The sequence below is a fragment of the Populus trichocarpa genome, chromosome 4, assembly GCF_000002775.5.
Source record: "Populus trichocarpa isolate Nisqually-1 chromosome 4, P.trichocarpa_v4.1, whole genome shotgun sequence".
NCBI lineage: Eukaryota > Viridiplantae > Streptophyta > Magnoliopsida > Malpighiales > Salicaceae > Populus > Populus trichocarpa.
The window spans coordinates 816,190-835,223 of record NC_037288.2 but is presented as its reverse complement, the minus strand read 5'-3'; the positions used below and the strand labels follow the sequence as shown (position 1 = coordinate 835,223).

General features: G+C 34.3%; 2 protein-coding genes across 5 annotated transcripts; both read left to right on the top strand.

Moving 5' to 3' along the window:
• Positions 1-8,920: 8,920 nt before the first annotated feature.
• On the top strand, positions 8,921-14,880 carry LOC7479045 (arogenate dehydratase/prephenate dehydratase 1, chloroplastic). 4 transcript variants are annotated; one of them, XM_024598501.2, is made up of 12 exons: positions 8,921-9,045; positions 9,558-9,785; positions 10,894-10,961; positions 11,040-11,132; positions 11,228-11,428; positions 12,338-12,418; positions 12,511-12,606; positions 13,453-13,530; positions 13,634-13,723; positions 13,803-13,870; positions 14,165-14,246; positions 14,477-14,880. In XM_024598501.2, the coding sequence occupies exons 2-12, from the start codon at positions 9,593-9,595 to the stop codon at positions 14,531-14,533; spliced, it is 1,107 nt and encodes a 368-aa protein (XP_024454269.1). In that variant the 5' UTR covers positions 8,921-9,045; positions 9,558-9,592; the 3' UTR covers positions 14,534-14,880. The 4 variants fall into 4 exon arrangements, with proteins under 4 accessions (XP_024454269.1, XP_024454268.1, XP_024454267.1 ...); XM_024598500.2 differs by having other exon boundaries at positions 8,931-9,045; positions 9,532-9,785; XM_002305530.4 differs by lacking the exon at positions 8,921-9,045 and having other exon boundaries at positions 9,083-9,785.
• A 581-nt stretch (positions 14,881-15,461) lies between these two features.
• LOC7479044 (pentatricopeptide repeat-containing protein At3g53700, chloroplastic) lies at positions 15,462-18,042 on the top strand. The gene has a single exon (XM_002305529.4). It carries the CDS (start codon positions 15,555-15,557, stop codon positions 17,826-17,828), a length of 2,274 nt encoding a protein of 757 aa, XP_002305565.1. The 5' UTR covers positions 15,462-15,554; the 3' UTR covers positions 17,829-18,042.
• The last annotated feature ends 992 nt before the right edge of the window (positions 18,043-19,034 follow it).

Below are 19,034 nucleotides of genomic sequence, written 5' to 3'. Positions count from 1 at the left end.
TGTTCTTGAGCTAAGGTGGAGAAGACTCTGGTTGGCTTTGAATTTTTTTTATTGCGTCTGGTTTTGCTCATTGGGAAGCCAGATCCTTGACATCCACTTGGGAGCTGGAAATTCCTTGATGAAGACTGGAAATGAGAGGAACATACATTCTTCCATTATTAGTAATCATCACAATCATTGATAGCAGTAAATGTGAAAGCAATTGCTCCTTAATCCTTTCTTCTCAAGAAAAATAATGGGGCATGTTGAGCTTGTTCATAAATGACAGGAGCTGACCATTAATTATTAGAGAAACTCTTCATTGATTTTCTAGTAAATTAATGTGGTACAAATGCAAAGACAATCCCATGTTTATAAGCACAGCTATAAGAGGGCCCTGGTAGGATGGATTTATCGAGATTTAGGGTTCAGGTCGGTCCGATTAATGGTTTTTTTAAAGAAAAAAAATATATTGATCCAAGTTAACTAGTATATCTACAACTCAAGTCTTGAGCTAGATTAACCCTCGAATCTTGTCTTGTAAAACTGTTTATGTATATGATAATAATGCAGTATGAATGCAACATTAATTTGTTTTGATTTGAAGAAAGCAAGCTTATTGCTTTAATCAGTATAGAACATAATGATTTTGCTTAAGCTTTTGCTCACAAGTAACTGAGGTTATAATGAAGGGAAAAAGAGACTGGAGCAGGATTTGAAAATTATGTTGATGTTGTCTCTACCTTGTCCAAACTTTATTGAGCAAGAACATGTTACCAAGGCAATGTGGTTGAATTCTGTAGACAATGGCAGCAAAAAGAGAATGGACGCTGAGGTGTCATTCTGTGGATGGTGGCCTGGGTACTAATCAAGTTGACTAATCTTCAGATTAGGACAGTAACTGCACAAATTTCTTATTAAACTAAAGCTTAAAACAGTGGACTGTTAAGAAGATCTTAATTAAATCTGGATTACGCAATTCTATAATGACTGATGGGGTTAAGTGAAAAAAGAGCAGTCTCTAAGCATTTCCTTTGTGCTGACAATAAGCAATCAACAAGAGTGAAACATGTCTGAATCAACCTAAACCAAATCATGACGGATTTCACTTCCTTACATGCCACACACACACACACACACACACACACACACACACAGCTCTTAACTATTTTGTCCTGAGTTTCTAGGTGATATGGCCTGCAATGATGATGAGATTTGAGTCGATTAACGTTGTGTATTCCCTCCCTTCAGGCATCAGAACCAACACATATATTATACAAAATTGCAGGTTGTCTCGTATTCAAGCAGCGTGGTTGCTAATATTGATAGCCACTAGAGTCTTACCTTGTTATTAATATTAAAACCCATAAAAATTAGTCGAGATATATATAAATTAACCCAGACACCTCATGTGAATAAAAAAAAAAAAATTGCCAATTTAGAGAGCCTCAATGTCCCTGCAAGCCACAAACAAAATAGCTGAGTGGGTGCCTCGCTTCGGCCAGGTCTCTGCAGGGGGAGCTGCCTCAGGGCAGGAAGGGGCCTGGGCGCCGCTCGCAAAGTCCACTTGGATACATATGTCCATGAGATATTATAAATCAATTCTTTGCAGAATATTTGTCAAAACAATTTTTTCTGGGCAGGTAGGGACCTTCCTATAATTAAGTTAGTAATTAAGAGAGAAATGTATAAGAGTATGGAAGATGAAGTGTATAGGACTACAAATGTACGAAGAAGGAGAAGATGAAGAATTTCTTTACATAGCTACATGACTCCACAAGTTGCATAGGGAGAAGGGCAATTTGGTCTAGTCCTTTACCTCCAATTGCTTCCGAAATTGATTAGGGATAAGTATCTTTCATAGTGATAAGGTATATTTATTTTAACGTTTTAAAAATATTTTTAAAAAAATTTAATTTTTTTTATTTTTTTACTTCAAATTAATATTTTTTTTGTGTTTTTAAATTATTTTGATGCAGTGATTTTAAAAATATAATTTTTAAAAAATAAAAAATCATCATTTTAATACATTTTTTAGTGAAAAATACTTTAAAAAACAATCACAATCACACTTTCAAACACGCTCAAAATACTATTGTGTGTACGTGATGACACTATGATAATAACTAAGCATGTTTTTTAATAATATGATATTTATTGTTTTTTAAAGTGTTTTTTTATTTAAAAGTATATTAAAATAATATTTTTTTTATTTTTTAAAATTTATTTTTAATATTAGCATATTAAAATAATTTAAAAACAAAAAAAAATAAAAATATAATTTGACCACAAAAACAAACACTAACAAATTAGAAAATGATAAGAACATTATGAATTCAATTTATTACCTAGCTAGAATGATAAGACCACTTGCCATTTTATAGATCACAGAGTGTTAGAAAATCTTACAAGACATGTATGGATTCAGATAGCATTGATTTACAAGAAATAATTAGAAGGTGTCTTTTATTTTTTTTCTTAATTTACAAGGCTTGAAAATCCAGGTCGTTCGTTTTGGTGATTTGAGAATTCAAAACTTGATTGGAGGGAGGGACAGTTTAAGAAAAAAAAAAAAAAACTAAATGAAACCAAAATCCTCGAGAAATATTTATTGAAAAAATAACACTCACAAATTTATTATCTTTGAGGTTCAATTTGGTTGGATTTTTACATATTTTCTATATAAAGAATTATTTTTTTATGTTGAGAAAATTTTATATGTTTTCTCAAGGCCTCAGATTAGGCCAATTAATTATTTTTTAGAGCCTACGGGCGTTTTTTTAGGTCCAAAAATATATTTGGAGTCCCAACATTCAACATAAGAAATGGGCCTTGTTATGAGCACAAAGACAACAAGAATTTCTGGCCCTTGTAGAGATCAATCCAAAACCATGGAAACGAAATTCTTGACACAATGAGTTAATATTGTCTATTTTTCATGCAGAGTATCTTGATCCTCATGGAAATTATGTGAAAATGAAATTTCGACCACACTCGAATGGACCATAGCTAGGGCAATACACTGCCAAATATTAAATGCTTCTTTCCTTGTCACCTTTTAACCCCATCATGTAATTTAACACATGAAATTCAAGGAAATAGTTACTGATAAAACCGGTCTTGATTCATGATTCAATTTAAAAACTGGGTCATAAATTAGACTAATTAACTTGGATCGATACAAAATAACGTTGTTTTAAGAGTTTTGTTTTTATTTTTGAAAAGTAAAACTAGGTTTTGACTAGATTTAACTGAGTTAATTGTCACATAGTTTTTTAACACAAACCAAGCCCAGATCTTAAGTTTAACTGCATGCTCAAGCCAAGTTTAATAACAATTTTGTCTAATGCCTTCTCTTCAATAAATATCTAGCAACTGCCACATAAATGGGGACGCGAAGAATTCTAGCATGTATATAAATGAAGAATTGCTATATATATATATATATATATATATGAATTCAATCTATACAAAGTTTGAGAGCTTGATATCTAGCAACTTATCAATGGCTTTGTTATCTGGTTTCTTTAGTTGCTTCTCGGATTCTAGCAGGATTGCATTTGAAGGAGAAGGAAGTGCAGAAAGCAGATTGAACAAAGAGTACAAGTCCATGGAGAAGAGCAAGACTAAAAAAGGTCCTCCAATTCCCTTATCTAAGCAGATTTTCCTCACTTATGCTCAGGTGCATTCTAGCTAGCTAGGGCACATATATAAAACCAATATTCATTTAACATGTACTTATCTGTTGAATTTAAGCTGTTATGTAATACTTTTAGTAGGAAATTTCATGTTTCTTATTTGTAATTTTAGGGTTTGACTAAAATCTCTTGACACATAGTAATTGACTTAGGATCTATTTGTTTACGTGAGCAAAACTATATTTTAAATTAAAAAAAAAAATTGTTTTTTAACTTCAAACGCAACAAACTCCGTAGATAAACAAGATACTTATAGTTTATACATACAAGTTAATTTTATACAATTCAATTTTATTGGTGAATTTATTATGTTTTCCTTCTTAATTAAATCTTCACAATTCTCTCTTTAGTCTTTTATTAGAGATCGAGATGTTATGATATAGAACTACCACTCTTGTATTCATAAAGTCAAACTAAAGAAAATACACTTCTCGAAGAAAAAGTGAATTCTTTTCCTGTAATTTTTTGCCAAAACATGGTAACTCTTGTAAACAGCACACAATTTCTGTAGTTGCGTGGGACTTTTGGCCTTCACAAGCTCACACAATATTAAGGGTCGGTTCATAGCATATTGCGATGTGGTTGAAACTATGTACTATCATAATTGTAGTTTTAAAAGTATTCAATTAATACATATTATAATTTTGCATGATTTCGTTGAAAACTTTTTTAAAAAAATATTAGTTAAGAAAAAACTATAATTTATAGTTTTTTTTAAACATATATTTTTAAATTACGATTGGAAAAACTACCATAATACCAAATACACACTAATTAGCTAGAGAGTTGATCAACGTTGTCAATAAATCAAAGTTATTAAACCCAACTCGGTTTATGACTTGATTTAAGGGTTAAGTCACGGGTTAACTCGGGTCAATTCAAAACGGTGTTTTTTTAAGATTTTTTCATAAAAAAATTAAAACTATATCTTTTTGAATTATTATTTTTAAATCAAATAATGTTTTGGTTGGATTTTAACCAAATCAATCGGGTTTATCAGGTCAAGTAGATCATATTAGATCAATTATCATATAATTTAATTTAAAATTTAACCAAAACCCGAGTTTAATAACAATACTATAAACTTAAATTATTATTTTTTACCGAGGAGAACAAACTCAACAAAACCATGATGTGATGATGTTATCAACACATGCAAATTTTTATAAACAACATGCACATTACTTAGCCAATACGAGACTTTCGGCCTCCACAGTCACACACGGCCATGCACAGAACAAGAGAAGTCACGATTAAGTAATAAGAGACAATTAATTACCTAAGCTGAAGAGAGATTAGGTGCAAAACATCCCTTGATGAAGCCCACAATGTGAGAAGAGGAAAATGATACTCTAAATTCTCCTCTCCACAAATGCAATGAATGGAACTGGTAAAAGGGCGTCAGTAATTTCATCTCTGGAAATCTACGTTGACAAGCTAGCTTGTAATCACCATTCTCTACGTTCTTCGTCTTAGCAAGAAGTCCTCCAATCACTTTCCCTGGAGAAATTGTTTTCAACTTTTTTTTTTCTTTTTACCGTAAACTTTTCAACACCTACCTCCTCAGGAAAGTAAGATTTGGTTAGGTGTAGCAATTGCTGCAACATCCTAGATAATAAAATTAGCTAGGGGATCGATATTCAACTACGATTAACATCTGGGTTGGTAAGAAAAGCTGTGGCAAGGCCATTCATTATTTTTTTAGAAAATTCTGTCACACTTCGATATATATAAATATATCCTCCCACTGATTCTCCTGTGGATAGACCAGTAGACGAATCATGTTGTGGGATGATTGGCAGATAGGGTAAAAAATGATGCAGTATTTGATACAATCAAAGGAATTATCTAGATGACTGACTATAATTTTCCCAGTCATAGAATATCTCATATATTGTAGTGAAGATTTGGATTTTAATTAGCTATATTACATGTACACAATACGTGCACTAAAAATAAAATAGTTAAGGTTTACGCAAGTTGGCCGAACACCCATGTTAATAATAATAAAAAAATAATATGAATATACATATATTATAAATGTTAAAAAGTATTACATCTTAATTTAATTATCATAAAAGATAGCAAATTTAGAATTTATAGATAAAGGAGACAAATATGAAAGTCATTAAGCTTGAAAAATATTATTATAGTGCGTGTAAAGGAAATTATTGTATTAAAAATTAAATCAAAACAATCATAAAATAGTAAATATTATAGATTGATGGGACAAATTTCAAAAAAAATATAAAGCCACATGTCTAGAAAGAAAGGAAGGGCAAATTTAAACTTCTAAAACCTCTTTTATCTTCATTCTATCTCTGCCTCTCATACGTATTTGAAAAATTCATCACCATATATATAGATATTTAATTAGATCAAGTTTAAAATATTTTGATGAATAAATATTTCATATATTTCCCATATTTTTTTTAAAATAAATAATTAACGAAACTCAAGCTGGGTGAGTTTCTCTTCCTCATTCAAACCCAATTGTTGCTGCCAAGATTAGTTTTAGCTTTTTCCTGTAAACCAGTAAATGATCCAATGATTTAAAAATGCTATAGGGTTCGATATAATTAAAGTAATCTAATTGACTTACTATAATTTTTTCACCACCATAGATTATATATTACAAGCAAAGCTAAGTTTTGTCATTAAAAACAACATCAGATTAAAACAAAAATTAAAATCAAATTGGACTTTAATCGACGTGCATCAAAACTATTTAAATAAACTTTTATTATATTTAATTTAAACCATAAATTAGGATAAATCCTAAAAAAAAAGGACGTCAGTTGATCAGCTTGTTATATAAACTTTAATAAGAGTAGTTGCAAATGTAGCATTCTACAAACTTTAATAAGGGCTCTCCCTTATTGATGATCGTGTCAAAACTGGTTTTAGTTGCTTTCGAGTGGATAGTACTTGCGATAGAATTGATTTTCATTCACATGTGAATCATTTGGTAGCATTGAATAAGAGAGAGGATACCTCCATCAATGAAAAATCAAACAATCCCATAATCAACCATCTAGATGGTGATCCAATAATAAAAACTCGAGATTAAAAGATTTATTCTTTCTATAATTTCAGGTTCGAACCCTGTAGTTGCTCATATAATAGCCACTGGAGACTTACATGGTCGTTAACTTCAGGGTCCATGGGATTAGTCGAGGTACGCGCAAGCTGGCCCGGACACCCACATTAAATTAAAAAAAAAATCCCATCATCACATGTGGGTCGTGATCACTTCATATGCCCCTTCTGCTGACTTTATGCCCCCCTCATAATTAATTTCCATTTAAATAGAAAGATAAAGATATATGCAATAAAATCTTTACAAGAAAACCCATTAGTTATATTAAAAAAAAAAGAAGAAAAAAACCCATATATATGTACATTTAAATATAATTTATAATGTTCAATTAATATAAAGAACTTGGTATAACCATGATTATTAAACTCAAATTAGCTAACTATATTATAAAATCAAATAAAAATTAATTTGGTCGAACTCCAAGTTTATCTAAGTAAAATGATAATTCACAATGTTCAATCAATATAACTATACAAATTAAGGACTCATTATAAACATTATAATCAGCATTGACTTGTGGGTGTTGTAGGAGGATTTTTACATGATATTACATATTTGTATGTTAGTATTAGATTAATTACAGATTAAAATACTGGGTACTGTTTATTATAAATTCTTGAATAATCGAATACCAATTACTAAGATTTATTTATTTTAATTAAGACAGCACATATTATTTTTTGAAATCGCATTCCCAACACTCTATTATAGTTATAATTTATTTATTTATTTATTTTATCGACTCTGTTATAGTTAGCTGACTGGTTATTGTCGACTGGCCATCTTTCACCAACTTTCCAAACATTCCACCAATCCAGTGAGTGCAGTAGGGTTTCAATGGAGAAGAAGCCAACTCAGTGGAGAGTAAAGAAGATGAGTAACGTCCTTGTTTACCCTGTCATCCATTTGTCGTCTTGCCTTCTCATCATACTTAGGAGATTGTTCTCCATGAAGTCAAACCTCGCCATTTAGGTTTGCAGACATGTCTGATTATTGCAGGCTTTGCATCCCTGCCGCCAAGTGAGGATTAACAGTGACAACAATCCCATAATCTTCATGTGTTGAAGCTTCACCATATATGCCATCTAGAAGGAGAAAATTCATCAATCATATATATATATATATATATATATATATATATATTTGCATATTCACTCTTTTTTTTTCTAAAAAAAAAATTTACTTTTGCCAAATTGAGTGGATTTTCCTCGGGTCAAGAGTATAACATCAGATTGACAAAAAGAAAAGAAAAACTTTTGAACTTTGACAAAATGTCTGTGGTTGGTAACTTTATTTTATATATATATATAAAATTAACTTGAAAGGTAATCTCCTATTTTAACTGTCAATAATAACATGATATCCCATCTGACCAAATCATGATAATTTTATTATATGAAGTCTCTACGATGAAAATAAATTATTTTTTTAAGAAAAAGAAAACAATTTGCCCCATTTCCACAGTGATATGGATGAATCAATCAATAAGATATGTTTTTAAGTAAAGTTAAATGTACTGAATATTCTTAGAAAATTACTTTTCAAAGGAATTTATACATTGAAAAGCAAATACCAAGACACAAGCTACAGCACCTCACAAGTCTAGCATTACCTATCTGCTAGATGGCTAATTAGGAGGACTGCACCTCGCAAATCATTTTTATTTTGAAGCGGTCATGAGATGAGTTTGACTGTATTTAATAACTTCGATTTATAATTATAAAAAATTAATTATTACGGCTTAAAATGATAGTAAATATTGAAGGAAAAGAAGGTAATCTATGTTTTTTTTTTTTTACTTTATACTCTTATCAATATTCCACTTCTACAATAATAGTTTTATTTTTTCCAATCTCAATCCTATAATCTCGAAAGTTTTAATTAAAACCCTTAAACAAACTATCAACTACTCACGTTTCTTCATGTTATTCTAATAGTTTTTCTTGTTTTCTCTCATTCTTTCCTCTCAAATCCGATATTTCAAAAAAAAAAAAAATTAGTAAGAAAACTCAAAAACCAAATAATAATAAAAAAAAAGCTATTTAATGATTAGGGGTAATATTGATCTCTTGAAACTACAAAGGTAATATTTAAAATATAGGGAGAAAAGTGAAACATTGATGAATCTATAGGGATAAAAATAAGGCCTGCCCCACAAGATAAAACGACCTCTCTCTCTTCATCTTCCTTGTTAATACCTGTAGAAGGTTAAGTCTTTGTAAATGCACATCACAGTACACAAATATAACTGAAGGTAGAGAGAGCCAGGTAAACATATTCAACTCAAAATTTCTCATTCAAAGCTGTCTCGTTTAGTGCCTTTTTTTTTTATTATTTGTTTGTCTCTATAGAATCTGAGAAACCGTGTAGCCAGCTTTCTGGCTCACCTACCTCACTAACTATCCCTTAAAGAGACCAATTCTGTGTCATAATATATTTATAAGACAAAAACAAGTGAAAAAGATTACGTCTTTTTTGGTTTTAAAGACCATTGAATTATGGGTTTCACTTGTATTGTTTCTTGGGTTAGTGGGGTCCATAGAGTTGAGTTTCATTGACAATGTTGTAGGAGATAGATTTCCACCAAAACACACCTCCAACAACCCCATCACCAACAACCCTTCTCTTATGTTCCCTTAAAAACCTTGTTGGAGGGGGTGTTTTGTTTTGTTTGTTTTTTTTTGGTTTGCATTTGCTTTGTGAAATTTGCAGTCCTTTTCACTTTTTAATGGCTGCTTCTCACATATGGGTTAGCCCTTTAAGGCCTCATTCTAATGTAGGTGTGTCAGATTTGGGGTTAAGGAGATGTGTGGATATGAGGTGCAATTGGGATCTTGAGAGGCTCCCTAGATGGGAATGTTGTTGTTTGAGTGTTTTGGCTCAAAGAGCTATCACTCCTGTTGAAGATGAGAAGCCTTTAATTCCTCAGGTGGAGACTTCTGAGGCAATTGATCAGGTTCAGGACACTCAGTCCAGGGGGTTTCACAAGGATTTGAACCTTCTTCCTAGTGAGTTATTGCATATTCAATCACTATTTTTCTTTGTAGTTAAGCCGTTTTTATTCCTATTGGATTGTTATATAGTGAACTGATGTTTTATGTTTGTTAGCTTTTTGTGCACTTGGATTGCAAAACAGCCTGCTTTAGTATAAACTAAGACCTTGCTTGGTGGACTACTAATTAATATGTGTCTGTAGTTTAACAATCAATTTGGTCTGAACCTGAGAACCAAAACATAATCAATTGGCTGGCAACGCAGATTGATTTTCTGTTTTGTTCTGTAGTTTTTAGCAAATGCTATTGTGGCAATAGATAAGATTATGGATGAATTTATCTTTTTTAGCTGATGGAATCAATGGTGTGTTTCTAAATATATTTGGAGGATAACTAATGATTTGAAGCTATTACAATGATTTTGTGTGTTTGACCAATTTATGGTAAGAAGATTTATTTAGAATCTTGAAATGCTATATAAGATGCTGATGGCGTTGGATGCGCGTAGAGTGCAGGCATTCAGGCATTTCTAGGCTTATATTAGAAGAAGATTTTGTTGAGAATTTTGAAATTCCATATATGAAGCTTTATTCAGAATTTTGAAATGCCATATAAGATGCGATAAAGTTGGATGCTTGTAGTGTACATGCATTCAGGCATTTCTAGGTTTATATTGGAAGAAGTTTTTACTGAGAATTTTTAACTTCTATAGAAGGGGCTAACCTTGTTAGGGATGCTCGTCGAGTGCATGCATTCGAGCATTTCTTGGGTTAATTGTCATGTTCTGCATGCATAATTGGTCTGATGATCGATCTTTATAGTAGCCTAATATTATTTCTTTTCGATCATTAATGTGAAATCAGTGGTTTCCATATTTGTATCAGTTTGTCCAGTACTCTGGGTATGTTAGATCTTCTGGAGGTTTGTGATAGATCTTGTTCTGATTTGTAAGCTTCAACCACATGGCGGATAATTACCATGTTGCCTATTAAGGTCGACCAAGCAATAATAATCCACTGTGCCAGTACAATAATGTCAAAGAAAATTTATTAAGCTGGTGGTGATTTCCTAAACTCTAACAATTGTTGATTGATCTGTTTTGCATTTTTGCTATGTGTTGCAGAACCGTTATCTGCTACAGATATTTTTTCTTCTCCTCGAAATAGTGCAAAAGTACGGGTTGCATATCAGGTAAGAACTTAAATATTCTTCACTCAAATATCCATGTCTTTTATGCTATTCTTAAGCTGGCTTTGGTGCCCATTTTAGGGGATGCCAGGTGCCTACGGTGAGGCTGCTGCGCTCAAAGCATATCCAAAGTGTGAAACTGTCCCATGTGAAGAGTTTGAAGCTGCTTTCAAGGTTCAAATAATTCCTATGTATCACTTTTCTTGCTGAACTAATCTACAAATGATTGTCAGCTTGTCACTGATATTCTTCTCTACTTAATTGAACAGGCAGTTGAACTCTGGCTAGTGGATAAAGCAGTCCTCCCCATTGAGAGTTCAGTGGGTGGCAGCATCCACCGCAATTATGATTTACTCCTTCGCCATAGGCTGCATATAGTAGGGGAGGTGCAGATGGTAGTTAACCATTGCCTTTTGGGATTGCCTGGTGTACAGAAGGAGGAATTGAAACGTGTTTTGAGCCACCCCCAGGTTAGTTGTTTTATTTCTTGCATTTTAATCTGTTATTTTTTTTTTGTTGTTGTTTCAAAGTCACAAAACACTGAAGATTGTGGTATGGAATGAATACTGGAATGGAAAAAATTATCTAACACAAGACCATGCGAACTCTGAATACTACTCCCCTCTCTTACATTTTAATGGGGTCAGCATATTGTTTTTACAAATAGATCCCATATGAAAGTTAGACGAGGGAGCTAAACACCCAGTTTCCTGATTAATTTTCTGAAAATGGTGTGCTGCTTGTATGAGACAGTAAATCGTGGTAATCTTCTTCAGAATGTTTGCTCTATGGAATGCAATAACATGATTTGCCTTGAGGAGTGCATCGGATTACAAATAAAATTTTGATTTTTCTGCAAATGTTATGTCATTACCATTTTTTCCCTTTACTAGTTTAACTAATAATTGTTGGGATCACTGTTTTTCTTTTATTGATAAACTAAGTGATACTAAATGATTTCAAAAGCCAAAATTTGTATGCTGGAATTTATTGGTAGTTTGATTTAGATTGGGAGATGCCCTCCAATGAGTGTTTTTTGGTAACTTTGGTTTGTGTTAGAAAACATTTACTGATGTACACCATGAGATCCATCAATATGTGGTCAAAGTGCTTGTAAAATTTCATTTATTAGTGAAAACTTTGAAACTGATTCCATTAAGGTGATTGTATCTAAACTTGTACAACACCTATTAACTAGTGCTAATCCAGCCAAAGTAGGGTCCTGACAGCGTGATCTAATTACTTTCTGAACTTTTGCTTCCGACATTTCAAGCATGTTATCTCTAAACTTCATATGAGGCCGACTGGTCATGCTTGGACTTTTTGGCTAAATTCAAAAATTTATATGATGCTCTATTAAAAAATATTCTAACTTGTAGGCACTTGATCAATGTGACATGATATTGACCAAATTAGGTGTTGTCAGAGTTAGTACTGATGATACTGCAGGTGCTGCTCTGGTAATTTTCAGATCTTTTCAATCTTGTTTTGACCAAGCTTGAATCATGCTATAGACTGTCTATGTACTAAATGTAAAAATGTTCGGGGACAGATGGTTGCGGCAAGTGGTGAAAGAGATTCTGGTGTGATCGCTAGTGATCGTGCAGCAGAAATCTATGGCCTTAACATTCTATTGGAAAAAATCCAGGCAAGACTTCTCCTTTAAGTTTCCCATGACTGTTTATCACATGAATTTTCAAATTAAATACATTCCTCGTACTGAAAACTTAAATTGTTATCACATGCATCTACTGAGTGCTGATTTATTAACCTGACCTGCTTGGTCATTGATTGACAATAACAGCCAAACATATGTAATCTTGTCTCCACAGATGCGATAATCTGCTAAGCAAAGTAAAAGATGTTATTGTTGCTCTTTTGTACCAATTGGTCCATTGGCATTTTGGCTAGCCCCCCCCCGCCCCCCCCCCCCCCCCCCCCCTAGTATGAGTGTGGGATTCTATCCCAGGTTGCTTGGTATCATGCCAAATGGCTTTACCAGCTAAATTTGCTAGGACCTACATGTTCAAGCTATCTGAGGCAACATCTGATTAGATTCTAATCTTGTCACATATGTGCTCTTGTACATGTTAATGGGGTTGCTGCTGGATGTGGAATTAGCTGAAAAGATCTCTCTTGTGGAGAATGCCAATTGGAAATATGTGCTAGTCAACATGTTTGTTAAGCCACAACCTCTAAAGATGCTCACTCATTGACATTCTCAGAAAATCCTAATGATTAATTTTACAATGTTGGAAAACATGCTTTGAGATTCAATACATGCACTCTGGTTTAAGCTTCTAAAGCCACCAAATATGCTGTGCAAATATGACTGATGTGTTTGGGATCTAGTCTCAGAGGAGTTCCGATTAATTGTGCCTATAAATATGTTAGCATGTACAAGATTGTCTTGAATGCCCATACTTTTGTTGTTTTGATTTTCAGTTTTGCAAAATCGAAATGTAGCCTAATTTTCTTCACTTACACATGTCAGGATGATGATGATAATATTACCCGCTTTTTGATACTTGCAAGAGAACCTATAATTCCTGGAACTGACAGGCCCCATAAGGTACTACTATCTGTCTCCCAGTGCTGTGTACTTTCCGTTGACATATCAACAGAAATTTTGCTATAAACATTTGTTACCGAGTCATGACGTTTCCCCATCTTAGACAAGCATTGTTTTCACTCTGGAAGAAGGTCCTGGCATGCTGTTCAAAGCACTAGCGGTGTTTGCTTCGAGGGACATTAACTTGACAAAGGTAATTTTTTTAGTTGAGATCATTTTTTTTAGTTGTATCCAAAAACCAATTGTTCTCTCTCTCTTTGACCACCTTCCAGATAGAGAGTCGCCCACAAAGAAAGCGTCCATTAAGGGTTGTTGATGATTCTAACAAGGGAAGTGCCAGGTAAGTGTTAACCCTTTTTTTTTTTAATCTTTTTATCATTGAGACTTGAGACATTCCCTTGCTCAAATTGGTGCTTAAAAGACACTGTTCGTCTCCATTTACCTTTGCATCCAAAGTTTTGCATGCAAAAGACTTACACTTAACTGAACCTACTTCTTGACGAGTGGAGTCTCATTTGGTCCTCAACTTCTCTGCAACTAAATGGTCCATGCTATCCTCTGTAGTTTCAGATGAAGATATCATTTCTTGATTTTTGGAGGATGTGTAACAGTAATGGTGTATTTCTGGCAACAGGTACTTTGATTACCTTTTCTACATTGACTTTGAAGCTTCCATGGCAGAACCTCGGGCTCAGCACGCTATGGCACATTTGCAGGTCAGTGAGTCTAAAATTTCCTGACACATCCGAGAAAACTCATCCTTATTGAAGAAGCGAAACCCTGATTATATGTTTCTTCTCCTGGCTTCTACTTCATATTATTCTGCTTTTTGAATCTACTCTCTGATGTGCTGCCTATTTTGGTGTTTCGCATATCCTAAAAACCATATGCCAGAACTTGTAAACTGAAACTGAATTTATTTTGAATCTTGTTTATCTTCATCCAGGAATTTGCTAGCTTTCTTCGTGTTCTTGGCTGCTATGCAACAGATTCAGCTCTTTAGATGGTCATCCAACCTGAAACAGAGAGATTATGATTCAGCTTTTGTTGCTGTACATATGCATGATTCAGATAAATCTAGAGTTGGAGAAGAGATCCCTGGGGTGTCCTGGAAACGTTCTCTTTGGCATGATCTCTCCTCCATTTTCAATTCTCTTTCATAATTCTTTTCACTCCCCCAAAATTGGGGTTTCAAGGTGTAAGTTGTAACCATTGGAAGCCTAAATAGACTCTGCATTCACACGGTTTCTTTAAACAATTAGTGCATGAGATGTGTATCCCTTTCACTCCTCCAATATTTTTGGACCTGCAAGATTTAATAACATGGTCTTTAAAGCATTGATAGTTTTAGCCATGCTCCCTCTAGTAAGTGTAATGTGTTTGTCGCGTTGATAATTTTTGCGGAGTAGTTTGAAAAAATAAATTTAAAAAAAAAGCTATAAATTGCAATTTTTTCTATGCAAAACTGTAGTATATATTAATTAATTAAATATTTTTAATCTATGATAAAGCAAAATATAATTTCAACGGATCACTCCTAAATGAACAAAACCTAGATATTATATCTTTTTTGGCAAATGATGAAGCATAAAGACTGATGATCAATCCAAGTTCTTAAGCAATATAAACAAATTCATTCTACTACAAGAGCGTTTTGCCATGATTTTGAGCTGCTCAAAGCCTTTCCTTTCTTTCTTATTTATTTCTATAAGGATCTTTTATATCAGAACTATTTTTCATACATCAGAACTGATTAGGTTTATACAAATCATTTACATGAGTTAATTTATTTATTTTTTAAATAAAACATTTCAAGACAATTTTATTTTGATTAAAAAAATGAATTTTTTTACTTTTCTGTAAATGATTTTTTTTTTCAGGGCTAGATAATAACCCTGAAAATGATGCCTTCAAAAACAAAATTACTTGCTTAGCCTGAAAAGCCCCAAACCCAGCCAACATCTCTATCTATCTCATTGGATGTGTCTTAAAAATTCCAACTCAGCCGAAGAACTGAACCCACCATGGCTTTCACTTCCACTCTCAAGTACCACACTTGGTTTCCCTTCCACCACCACCTCGCCTCTCACAAACCCACCTCCAATTCCACTCTTTCTTTTGCTACCACTAACCATGAGCCGCTCACCACGACCACCAACTCAGCAACCCGTCTATCTCCCAATTTCACTCCAACCCAACTCCTCCACTCCCTTCGCCGCGAAGAAGACTCCTCCGCCGTGATTCACCTGTTTTACTGGGCCTCAAAGCAGCCAAATTTCAAGCCCAGTTCATCCATCTTCAAGGAAGTTCTTCATAAACTTGGTAAAGCAGGTGAATTTGATGCAATGAAAGACATCTTGAAAGAAATGAAGATTTCTTTGTCTGTCATTGATAATGACTCTTTACTTGTTTTTATTGAAAGTTATGCCAGTTTTGGATTATATAATGAGATTCTTCAGTTTGTTGATGCGATGGAAGTTGAATTTGGGGTAGTGGCGAATACCCATTTTTATAATTTCTTGTTGAATGTTCTTGTTGATGGAAATAAGTTGAAGTTAGTGGAAATTGCGCATTCTAATATGGTTAGTAGAGGAATTAGGCCTGATGTTTCGACTTTTAATATTTTAATTAAAGCTTTGTGTAGAGCTCATCAAATTAGGCCAGCCATTTTGTTGATGGAGGAGATGGAAGATTTTGGTTTGTTGCCGGACGAGAAAACGTTTACTACTATAATGCAAGGGTTTATTGAGGAAGGGAACTTAGATGGTGCGATGAGAGTGAAAGAGCAAATGGTGGAAGCTGGATGTGTTGTGACTAATGTGACTGTTAATGTTTTGGTTAATGGGTTTTGCAAAGAGGGAAGGATTGAGGAGGCGTTGAGGTTCATAGAAGAGATGTCGTTGAGGGAGGGATTTTTTCCGGATAAGTATACCTTTAATATGTTGGTTAATGGGTTGAGTAAGACAGGTCATGTTAAGCATGCTTTAGAGGTTATGGATATGATGCTCAGGGAAGGGTTTGATCCGGATATATACACGTATAATTCTTTGATTTCAGGTTTGTGTAAGTTGGGTGAGGTTGATGAGGCCGTGAAAGTTCTCAACCAGATGATTGAGAGGGATTGTTCGCCGAATACGGTTACTTATAACACGATTATTAGTACCTTGTGTAAGGAGAACCAAGTTGAAGAGGCTACAAAACTTGCTCTTGTCTTGACTGGTAAGGGGATTTTACCAGATGTTTGTACATATAATTCTCTTATTCAAGGTTTGTGCTTGAGTCGAAACCATACCGTTGCAATGGAATTGTACAAGGAGATGAAGACTAAAGGGTGCCATCCTGATGAGTTTACCTACAATATGTTGATTGACAGCCTTTGTTTTAGAGGGAAGCTTCAGGAAGCTCTGAATCTGCTTAAGGAAATGGAAGTGAGTGGCTGTGCAAGAAATGTTATAACGTATAATACTTTGATTGATGGGTTTTGCAAAAACAAGAGGATTGCAGAAGCAGAGGAGATCTTTGACCAGATGGAACTCCAAGGGGTTTCCAGAAATTCAGTGACCTACAATACCCTTATTGATGGTCTTTGTAAGAGCGAGAGGGTTGAGGAGGCTTCTCAATTGATGGACCAGATGATAATGGAAGGGTTGAGGCCTGACAAATTCACCTACAATTCTCTGCTTACGTACTTCTGCAAGGCAGGGGACATAAAAAAAGCAGCAGATATTGTTCAAACTATGGCTTCCGATGGGTGTGAACCAGATATTGTCACATACGGGACCCTGATTGCAGGACTGTGCAAGGCAGGTAGAGTTGAGGCTGCAACTAAGCTCCTCAGAACCATTCAAATGAAAGGCATAAATCTGACCCCACATGCCTATAACCCTGTAATTCAAGCACTATTTAGACGGAAGAGATCGAAAGAAGCCGTGAGACTTTTCAGAGAAATGATAGAGAAGGCTGAGGCTCCAGATGCTGTCACATATAAGATTGTTTTCCGTGGGCTGTGCCAGGGTGGAGGACCAATTGGAGAAGCTGTTGATTTCGTTATGGAAATGCTAGAGAGAGGATATGTACCTGAATTCTCATCTTTCTATATGCTGGCCGAGGGGCTTTTTTCTTTAGCTATGGTGGGAACCCTGATTAAGCTCATAGATATGGTCATGGAGAAAGCAAAGTTCTCAGACAATGAAGTAACCATGATAAGGGGTTTCCTCAAGATTTCGAAGTACCAAGATGCTTTGGCCACCCTAGGAGGCATCCTGGATAGCAGAAAGCCCAATAGAGCTTACAGATGAAGAGGAGATTAGTACTCTCACCCATCAAAATGGTTAGGAAGAAAGTAAAAGCTTCGACATCCCGCACTTGCTCCCTTGAATCCAGTAGATGTTTTCTTTCTGTGGCTTATTAAGTATGCCTTGTTAACATATAGTTTGGTTTTATGTCTTGATTTTTTTTAAGCCTGTTTTGCCCAAATTATGTGGTTTTATGAATTTTGCCCTCATTTCATGATTTCTGGCATTTTTACTTATCTTATTTGGTGTGGCGGTTTTTTTTTTATAAAATAAAAACAAAAAGAAGTGATATGGCAGACAAGCAAGAAAAGAGGACCAAAATAAACACCGAAGTCTTGGAATATCAAATAAGATAATAGGAATCAAATAATATATATATTTCAAAGATTAAAAAATAAAATAAAAGAGGGATTATGCTTCAAATTGAAAAAATATAGTTTTAATGAAGATATTAGAAGAGATCCTACATGGTTAAAGAAAGGAAAATAAATTAATTTTTAATTATAAAGTCTTTCAATATTTTTCAATCTCACAAGGCCCTCAATGGTATACACTAGAGACAGAGAGAGAGACCAGACCACCAAAAACCTTTATATATATATATATATAGAACTCTCTCCCACACACTGCACACCACCAATTGCCACCACGAACCACTCCGATCGAGAGCCTCCATAACCACTAGCACAACACCTAACTGGACCAAACTAAACCTTCTCTACTAGCCATCCACAGCGCCACCATCACTCTTGCCGATCCGTCACGAACCAACCATCGAACAACCACCACACACTAGTTGCCCTTGCTCATGCAATCATCACAGAACCACCACCAAACCCGTATGGCCTTTCTCTCACATCTCATTAACATATCCAATACAATAATGCATTATCAACAATACCACCATCACTCCTCACGCAATCATCACAGAAGCACCATCACTCATGCTGATCCGTCAAGAACCAACCACCACACACTAGCTGCCCTTGCTCACGCAATCATCACAAAACCACCACCAAACTCGTATGGCCTTTCTCTCACTCCTCACTAACATATCCAATACAACAATGCATAATCAATAATAGCAGTAGGGAAAAAGGCTTAGAGAAGAGAGAAAACGAGAGAGAGGAATTTGAGACTTCCCTTAATATGATTTCTCTCCTTGAGTGGTAGTGTATTTCAAAAGTGAGGATTTGATTGTGATGCCTT